This window comes from Pseudorasbora parva, chromosome 3 (genome assembly GCF_024679245.1).
Source record: "Pseudorasbora parva isolate DD20220531a chromosome 3, ASM2467924v1, whole genome shotgun sequence".
Lineage (NCBI taxonomy): Eukaryota > Metazoa > Chordata > Actinopteri > Cypriniformes > Gobionidae > Pseudorasbora > Pseudorasbora parva.
The window spans coordinates 242,649-252,736 of NC_090174.1; the positions used below are offsets into that span (position 1 = coordinate 242,649).

The 10,088-nt window shown below is 43.2% G+C and overlaps 1 protein-coding gene across 2 annotated transcripts in view; it reads left to right on the forward strand.

The window, feature by feature from the left end:
- Positions 1 to 7,408, forward strand: part of abl1 (c-abl oncogene 1, non-receptor tyrosine kinase) — a 37,850-nt gene extending 30,442 nt beyond the window's left edge. For both annotated transcript variants that reach the window (XM_067437509.1, XM_067437510.1), the window contains 6 exons: positions 2,269 to 2,446; positions 3,077 to 3,261; positions 3,339 to 3,491; positions 4,115 to 4,204; positions 4,280 to 4,408; positions 5,569 to 7,408. In XM_067437509.1, the coding sequence (XP_067293610.1) occupies positions 2,269 to 2,446; positions 3,077 to 3,261; positions 3,339 to 3,491; positions 4,115 to 4,204; positions 4,280 to 4,408; positions 5,569 to 7,115 (2,282 nt within the window). In that variant the 3' untranslated portion in view covers positions 7,116 to 7,408. The remainder of the gene's footprint in view (positions 1 to 2,268; positions 2,447 to 3,076; positions 3,262 to 3,338; positions 3,492 to 4,114; positions 4,205 to 4,279; positions 4,409 to 5,568) is intronic.
- The last annotated feature ends 2,680 nt before the right edge of the window (positions 7,409 to 10,088 follow it).

Below are 10,088 nucleotides of genomic sequence, written 5' to 3' on the forward strand. Positions count from 1 at the left end.
CAGTAACACACACTGTTGCTGTGAGATGTTATGGTTCTGCTCTTTGGAACTATTTTCTTTTTATCTTTTTTTATCTTTATTTATTTAATGAGCACACAGCCAAGCTGGTGGAATTACAGGTGCCAACATTACAATAAACATATAAAGGGGTGCAACGGATCAATCGCAGTTGATCCGAGATCCGAACGGATAACGGTCCACGGTTCAGAACGCACGTGACCCGCGGATTTATTGTGGTTTTTTTGCGGATTCATCTGTTTAGCGATCGCAGAGTAAAAGACCGTTTAATTTGCCGATATTGCTTTTTAAGTAATTTTGTTCCTTTAAACTCGCCGAGTTTCAGTGAAACTACACACAGCAGTCGTTCACGTGAAGGAAATCAGTCAACAATGGCTAGCGGAGGTGCAGAAGAACTTGAAAAGCCTCCCGCATCATTCACATCGCATGTATGAGAGCATTTTGGCTTCCCCGTGAAATATAATGATGACGGAAGGAGGGCGGTGGACAGAACTGTGACAGTAACGCTCCTGTGGCAGCATGAGAGAGCCGTAGGATAGTGGCATTACCTCGAGCATGGCTATCTGAAGTGACGCCTGCTGATGCCCGTTTCACACACAGTGTAGTCTGTTTGCAGTGTGTGTTTTTCCGTACCATGTTATCAGATTACACAGTTTTCACACTGCACGCAGTGTCGGCCCGTCAGTGCGAAGTGCGGCGATCGTTTCTGCACAGAGTCTGATTTGCTGTGCTGGACGCGCTGATTTAAAGGGACAGCACGCTGTCTGTAGCCTATTAAAACAAACATGTATTGATGCAAAACTCTAGTAATTTCCCCACATATGTATATAATGTAAGTGTACTGTGTTTCAAAGTCAACACATGGCTTTTTGCCTCGGGTAAAGCAAGAAAAAGGGCTTTTATCTTTAGGTAAACAAGTGAAATAATGGAGAGCACTCTTTTCTGATCCGAAAAATGATCCGATCCGTGACTAGTGATCCATGATGTGATCCGAACCGTGAGTTTTGTGATCCGTTACACCACTGATAAACAGTAACCTATATAAGTGCTTACTCCACAGTCCTCAACGTTCAGAGTTCAATATGTTTATAGCCTTAGGTATGAAACGAGTTGTTCTGACGGCTGTGGTCCTGTAACGCCTCCCAGAAGGCGTAGGGTGGGTAATGTCCGAGCTTATCTTGAGCTCTGCGGAGCATCCGTTTCTGGTAGAGTGATAAGGGATGGTAAAGGTGAACCAATAACTTTGGATGCTCTGTTGATGAGGATGGGCTGTAATTTCTTCCGGGAAGTGTATCTAGACTGCCAAACTGTGAGGGATGTGGTAAGGATGCTTTCTCTCAACCTCTTAAAGGACAACTGCGGTGAGAAATGCCCCTCGGGGTGATTAACAGATGGTCAGCGAGCAGATCGTTCTCTGGCAGGAGTTTTCATGGAATCGAATGTAAAGAGTTTTATCTCTAAACACAGATTAGCTTATAGCGCTTGTCTATGGGGCACTGGGTAAGTCAAATTAAACCGCTAGTTAATACCACTAACAAGGCTCAACATAGCCTCACACTAACACGGTTAGTGTTATGCACTAACATTAGGCAGTTTAGATTCATACGCTGGTTATTGGCGATGATCACGTTATTTTTCATATGCATATGATTACATGCCATCGCTCGTGCGTCTTACTCGCGTGTTTTTAGATCAGGAGATTCAGTTCTCATTCAGAAGATGTGCTATAGCGCCCCCTAGCGTCCCACAGTGGAAACACGGAAAATTACTTTATTGGGCTGGAAGCGGTGTCTCACAAATAACGGAAATTTCCGTGTTTGGCGGGGAAAGAGTTAAGAGAGTTTGTTTAAAAAATAAGATAAATAATCTGCCAATGGGGTACGCAAAATAATCTTGTTTTCTGTTTAAATTAAGCTTACTTTGCTTAAGACACTGGCAGATTATTTATCTTATTTTAAGCAAAAACTCTCTTCATTTTTAGTATTTTTCCCCAAAACAAGACAATTACTTTTGCTTGTCTAGTAAATGTTTCTTGTTAAGAATATTTAGATGTAGAAACGAGACAAAAGTACTGAGTAAGAAGAGCATGTTTTGCCGTGTACTCAGGCTGTTGTCCGTCGGGCGAGTTATATTCCCCCTGCCCCTTCAACACACCTGGACGAGTGTTAATGTGGAGCCCTGAATCTGCAGGTGCGTGATTGAGACAGCATATGAAACACCTGACATGTGATGACTCTTCTCTCACACCAGGTGTGTGCACGCGAGAGCCGCCGTTTTATATCATCACGGAGTTCATGACCCATGGGAACCTGCTGGATTACCTGCGCGAGTGCAACCGGCAGGAGGTCAGCGCCGTGGTGCTGCTCCACATGGCCACTCAGATCTCCTCCGCCATGGAGTACCTGGAGAAGAAGAACTTCATACACAGGTCAGCCTTCTGCTGCGGCAGGGCAATGCACTGAGAAAACGCTCTTCTTATTTAGATATTTTCCTTGGTTTGTTGAAAATAAAATCTAAATGAAGAGAGTTTTTGCTTAAAACAGGCGAAATGATCTGCCAATGGGGTGAGAGAAATAATCTGATTTCTGATTGAAATCTTGTTTCTCGTTTCCGAACAGGAATCAGATTATTATTCTCACCCCATTGGCAGATCATTTCGCCTGTTTTAAGCAAAAACTCACTTCATTTAGATTTAATTCCCCAGAAAACAAGAAAAAATATCTCATGTTGTTTTACTGATCTAGTAAATGCAGCTTGATTTAAGAATATTTAGATATTTGGACTGGAAACAAGAAGTATTTACTAGACGACCAAAAGTAATTGTCTTGTTTTGGGAAAAAATAACTCAAGTTTTTGATTAAAATTAGCAAAATAATCTGCCAGTGGGGTAAGAAGAATAAGGCAGTTCATTTATCTTATTTTAAGCAAAAACTCTTTTAATTTTGAGTATTTTTTCCAAAACAAGACAATAATTTGTACTTGTCTAGTAAATGTTTCCTAATGTAAGATTTGTTAGAAATTGTACAGTCCTACAGTATCAATCTGGTTGTCGTTTCAGGGATCTAGCTGCCCGTAACTGCTTGGTTGGGGAAAACCACCTGGTTAAAGTGGCCGACTTTGGCCTGAGTCGCCTGATGACGGGAGACACCTACACTGCCCATGCAGGAGCCAAGTTTCCCATCAAATGGACCGCACCGGAGAGCCTGGCCTATAACAAATTCTCCATCAAGTCTGATGTGTGGGGTAAGCAGAAGTCGTGCTGTTAAACTCTGGGCAGGATGCTGTTGTGCCACACTGACGGTCTTGCTTGATCTCTTTAGCGTTTGGAGTCCTGCTTTGGGAGATCGCCACCTATGGGTTGTCTCCATATCCTGGGATTGACTTGTCCCAAGTTTACGAGCTACTAGAGAAAGATTACCGCATGGACAGACCCGAGGGATGCCCAGAGAAAGTCTATGAGCTCATGAGGGCCTGTAAGCAGATCTGCAGACCATTTCAGCACACTGCAAAAAAAGGCTCTTCTTACTTAGTTTTGTCTTGTTTCTTGTTGAAATATCTAAACATTCTTACATTAAGAAACATTTACTAGACAAGCACAAATTATTGTCATGTTTTGGGACAAAATAACTCAAAATGAAGAGAGTTTTTGCTTAAAATAAGATAAATAATCTGCCAATGGGGAGAGAAAAATAATCTTGTTTTCTGTTTGAATTAAGATTATTTTTCTCACCCCATTGGCAGATTATTGATCTTATTTTAAGCAAAAACTCTCTTCATTTTGAGTTATTTTCAAAAAAACAAGAAAAGGTATTTTGTTATTTTACTGATCTAGTAAAGGCATCGTGATTTAAGAATTGTTAGATATTAAGACTGGAAACAAGACAAAGATAGTAAGTAAGAAGAGCATTGTTTGCAGTGTGAAAGACAATTGTCAAAAATCCATAATAGGGGCTCTTTAATAGAGCTTCAGGTCTGAAGTTGCCCTTTGACCTGTGTGTGTGTGTGTGTGTGTGTGTGTGTGTGTGTGTGTGTGTGTGTGTGTGTGTGTGTGTGTGTGTGTGTGTGTGCGCGTGCGTGTGTGTGTGTGCGTGCTCAGGTTGGAGATGGAACCCTGCAGAGCGGCCTTCTTTTGCTGAGACGCACCAGGCGTTCGAGACCATGTTCCAGGAGTCCAGTATATCAGATGGTATGAGTCTCTCTGAGGGTGTAGAGATCCGCTTGGCCTCTCTTGTGGCTCATTCTCACTCTTCATTGGTTGCAGAGGTGGAGAAGGAGTTGGGGAAGAAAGGTAAGAAGCTGGCTCTGGGTGCGCTCCAGCAGGCTCCAGAACTGCCCACTAAGACCAGGACCTTACGGAGACCCATGGACAGCAGAGAGGGGGACAGCTCGGGTAACTACTGAGATCAAATACACACTACAAATGCTCGTTATTTAGCATTTTTTTCTTGTTTCTTGTTGTAAGTCAAGATGCATTTATTAGATCATTAAAATGACAAGGTAATTTTTTTGTTTTTTTCAATCAGAAATAAGATTATTTCTCTCACCCCATTGGCAGATCATTTTGCCGGTTTAAGCAAAAACTCTAGCCTGGATGCAGCCGAACTCAAACTTTTTTCTCTGGGAAAAAGCAGCGTTTGGGGGTAAAATGTGTGTTATTTTTGCAAGGTTGCTGCTAAAATTGGCATTCCTGGGTTTATATATCACATAATTGAGTTCGTTTCAACCCGCGGACATGGAAAACAACTGGCGGGAAAACTGCAGACTTGGCAACACAGTGCAGTCGAGCTCTGTTGACATTTGACGACTAACGTTATGCGTCGCTCCGCTGCTCTGATTGGTTGTCGGTCTGTCCAATCGAGGTCTTTCCTGGTTGGGTTGAAACGCCCCATAATCACAGCCCAATGAGCATCAGACTCATATTCTGACCAGAGCTGAGGATGACCACGGCACTGCAAAAAATGCTTTTCTTACTCAGTATTTTTGTCTTGTTTCTAGTCCAAACATCTAACAATTCTTACATTAAGAAACATTTACTAGACAAGTACAAACTATTGTTTTGTTAGGGGAAAAAATAACTCTAAATGAAGAGAGTTTTTGCTTAAAATAAGATAAATAATCTGCCAATGGGGTGAGATAAATAATCTTAACTCAAAAAGAAAACAAGATTATTATTCTCACCCCATTGGCAGATTATTTATCTTATTTTAAGCAAAAACTCTCTTCATTTAGAGTTATTTTCCCCAAAACAAGACAATTACTTTTGCTTGTCTAGTAAATGTTTCTTAATGTAAGAATTTGTAGATGTTTCGACTAGAAACAAGACAATAATACTGAGTAAGAAAAGCTTTTTTTGTAGTGAGGCTACAAAAACTCCCTTAATTTTGATTACATTTTTAAGAAAACAAGGCAAATATCTTATGTCATTTTACTAATCTAGTAAACGCATCTTGATTTTAAGAATTGTTCGATATTTAGACTATAAACAAACCTTTACTATTAAGTGAGAAGAGCATGTTTTTGCGTGTACTGATGAAGTTTAACCCTTTGCAGACGCAGCGGAGGCAGAGATTGGGCTTCCGGTGCTCCCGAGGCCTCTCCTTGATGGCAACTTGAACGAAGATGATCGGCTCTTGACTAAAGATAAGGAAAAGTTCCGAATGAATCCCTTCAGTTACATCAAGAAAAAGAAAAGAACGGCTCCGGCTCCGCCGAAACGCAGCAGCTCGTTCGGGAAGATGGACGGCCATCTGGACCGTAGAGGATTGGGTCCTGAATGCAGAGAGGATTTCAACAACGGGGCTTCCACCAATGATGCCTTGCACAGCATTGACCCTTCCAAATTAATTGGGACTAATTCAGTCACCAATGGAGCCCCGGTGTATCCCGGCCAGCTCTTCCCATCTCATCCAAGGAAAAAGGGCACAACATCAGGCAATGGAGCTAAACTTGCCACAACTCCGCCAGCAGAAGAAGACCTAATGTCAAACTCCAAGCGATTCCTGAGGTCTTCTTCCGCCTCTAGCATGCCTCCGGGATCTGACCGTAGCGAATGGAAGTCGGTCACTCTTCCACGAGACATGCAGTCTTCCCACTTTAACTCGGGAACTATCGGAGGAAAGCCGGCTTTGCCACGCAAAAAAGGAGATTGTGTGCCACGTGGCGGCACTCTTACGCCTCCACCGCGCCTTCCCAAAAAAACCGAAGATGCGTCGGATGAAGTCTTCAAGGATCCGGAGTCCAGTCCCGGATCGAGTCCTTTGACTCTAACGCCAAAGCCCATCCGTCGGCAGCAACCAGAAATCTCCAAAACGAGTGCCTTACAGGCGGAGCTCTTCAAGCCTAATGTGTTTCATCCTTTGGGAGCGGATGAAAGCAGATCGCGTAGGCTCAAGCAAACCTCTGAAGTCTCCGGACAAAGAGACCGAGAGAAGGGGAAGTTCGCCAAACCTAAACCTGCTCCGCCTCCGCCTCCTGTTTCAAGCGGCAAATCTGGGAAGACTTCAAGGAGTCCCACGTTTGATGCTTCTTCGGATGCCAAAGCCCTCCAGAGCCCTCCTAGTCCTGGCTCTACGGAGCCAAACAAGGGAAGTCTTTCCCAAGAAACAGGCAAAAAGTTGCCGAAAAACCCCTCGAAAGGTCAGCCGCCGAAGCCCTCTACATCCCCGAACGCTCAGCTGCCAGGAATGGGAACGCCTGAGCCGGGATCGAACTTCATTCCCCTAATCACGACTCGGCGGTCCTTAAGGAAAACTCGGCAGCCTTCGGAGCGACTCTCCAACTCGTGCATCACTCGAGAGATGGTTTTGGAGAACACCGAGCTCCTACGAGCCGCAATCGGACGCATTTCGGAGCAGACCGGAAGCCACAGTGCAGTTTTGGAAGCTGGGAAAAACCTGTCCAAATATTGCGTGAGCTTCGTCGAGTCCATCCAGCAGATGCGGAACAAGTTTGCGTTCCGCGAAGCCATCAATAAGTTGGAGAGCAGCCTTCGCGAGCTACAAATCTGCCCCGCCGCCACTGGGGGCGCCAACACACCTCAAGACTTTTCAAAGCTGCTTTCCTCCGTCAAGGAGATCAGTGACATTGTTCAGAGGTAGCGGAGAAAAGCCTCCGCGGAGCCGATGCCCAGATGCCTGGTGCGATTGAACCCAAACATTAGCCAACGATTCAGAGACTGAGCTCAAAAACTCAGATGTTCCTCAAATGTTCGTCCGGCGTAGCCCAAGTCTCGCCGACTGGACGGCTTTCTTAGCAATTCCACAACTTGACTTTTCTTGCATTTCCTCAAAGTATAAAAGAAACTTGCATTCAAGATCATACACTGCAAAAAACACTCTTCTTATTTAGTATTTGTTTCTTGTTTCCAGTCCAAATATCTAACAATTCTTAAATCAAGATGCATTTACTAGATCAGTAAAACGACAGGAGATATTTATTCTTGTTTTCTGGGGAAAAATATCTAAATGAAGAGAGTTTTTGCTTAAAACAGGCAAAATGATCTGCCAATGGGGGGAGAAAAATAATCTGATTTCTGATTGAAATCTTGTTTCTCGTTTCCGAACAGAAATCAGATTATTTTTCTCACCCCATTGGCAGATCATTTGGCCTGTTTTAAGCAAAAACTCTCTTCATTTAGATATTTTCCCCCAGAAAACAAGCAAAAATACAAATATAATTTTACTGATCTAGTAAATGCATCTTGATTTAAGAATTGTTAGATATTTAGACTGGAAATGACACAATGACTGAGTAAAGGAGCTGTTTTTGCAGTGTGGTATTGACAAAGACTGATGTTGAAGACGTTTTCTCCATGGGGTTGGTCCAGAAAGGGCTTCGCTGTGAGATGTGAACGGTCCCTGGGAAATGAGGAACTTCATTTTGAAACCGACTGATTAAGTATTGTATGATTGCAACACTGTGCCATGAATGACATTTGACTGTAAAGTCAGCGCAGTTCGTCAATGGGTTTGAACAAGTGTTCCTTCGGCACAATCACTGATTTCACCAAACACACAGTGGCCTTGAATCATTGATCAGCGGATTAAACACTACGGTCTCAAGGACGGTGAGAATCGGAGCTTTAGAAGCATTATATGTATAAATGTTTTTATCATCATGTCCTCTGAAAGAACTTCAGTTACCACTTTATGCCTCGGTGAACGCAGCAGCTTTATCCAATGACCACAGTTCTCCGTCACTGCTAATAATGCTCTTCTTATGCAGTATTTCTGTCTCGTTTCCAGTCCAAATATGTCAAAATTCTTAAATCAAGATGCATTTACTAGATCAGTAAAACGACATACGACAATTTTGCTTGTTTTCTGGGGGAAAATATCTAAATGAAGAGAGTTTTTGCTTAAAATAAGATAAATAATCTTAATTCTGTTTGGGAAGGGACTAAGATTATTTTTCTCACCCCATTGGCAGATTATTGATCTTATTTTAAGCAAAAACTCTCTTCATTTTGAGTTATTTTCAACAAAACAGGAGAAATATCTCATGTGGTTTTACTGATCTAGTAAATGCATCTTGATTTAAGAATTGTTAGATATTCAGACTGGAAACGAGACAAACTGACTGAGTAAGAAGAGCATTGTTTGCAGTGTAGAGGATGTCGGAGTCGATGACTGTCTTACTAAAACGTTCCTGTTTGTTCTGCTTGTGTAATTGATAATGCAGTTGTTCTCAGTATTAGTTTGTCTTTTCCAACGCTCTGCCATCTGACTGTGACACCTGAGGAGGAAGCCGACCACAAGCTGCCTTTAATTCAACATCATGGTACTGCCAGTGTTGACATTATGTTTGTCTCTTCGAAATCATGCCACTAGTTTTTAATGTGTACTCAAGCCTCACCCTTTTGTAGACTCATCTTTGTAAATACACCTCATTGTGTTCTCTCTTCAGTCGACTCTTCCTGTAACCTCGGTGCAATTTTTGTTGCGTAAAATACAAAGCAATTTTGCTACTTGAACAACATAAAGAGTTCATGTTTCTGTCAGCGTTCTCGTATTGCTGTTCTGTCCATTCCCTATTCTGGTGCTGTCGTTATGAGACCAGTCTTCATTTTAAGCAGGGCATCTGCAACCGCATTTAAGGCTTTTGAAGACAGAAATGTAAGACCGTATTTGGCGGAGATGGGTCAATGTTCAGGGAAACCATAAAATGATGGGAAAAATTATGATTTAAACAATTTTACAGTTAATACAATAAGCCCCCAAAAGTCGGTGTGTTCCTTTAAATGATTTGCTGCTAACATCCTGGTGCCAGATACACTATATCACCAAAAGTGCCGCCTCTACACACACACATGAGCTCCCCATTGTTAACCCGTGGGGTTTAATCTGGAGTCGGCCCACCCTCTCTCACAGCTCCAGCTCTTCTGGGAAGGCTTTCCTCAAGGTTTAGGAGTTTAGGTGTTTATGGGGATTTTTGCCCATTCTTCTAGAAGCTCATTTGTGAGGTCAGGCACTGATGTTGGACGAGAAGGCCTGGCTCTCAGTCTCCGCTCTAATTCATCCCAAAGCTGTTCTATCGGGTTGAGCTCAGGACTCTGTGCAGGCCAGTCCAGTTCCTCCACACCAAACTCCTCATCCATGTCTTTATGGAGCAACGCTTTGTGCACTGGAGCGCAGTCATGCTGGGACAGGAAGGGGCCGTCCACAAACTGATCCCACAAAGTCAGGAGCATGAAATTGGCCAAAATGTCTTGGTGGAGCATTAAGAGTTCCTTTCACTAGAACTAAGAGGCCAACCCCTGAAAAACAACCCCACCCTATAATCCCCCCTCCACCAAACTTTACACGTGGCACAATGCAGTCAGGTGAGTCCCGTTCTCCTGGCGACGGCCAAACCCAGACTCATCCATGTGATTGTCAGACTGAAGCGTGATTGGTCGCTCAGAGAACACGTCTCACTGCTCTAGAGTCCAGTGGCGGCTGCTTTACTCCACTGCATCCCACGCTTTGCATTGCTCTTGGTGATGTAAGGTCGAACCCTTTTGGCAATATAGTGCACCACAGCACACCTTCAGGGGTTTAGTGGAGTCCATGCCTCGACGGGTCAGGAATGTT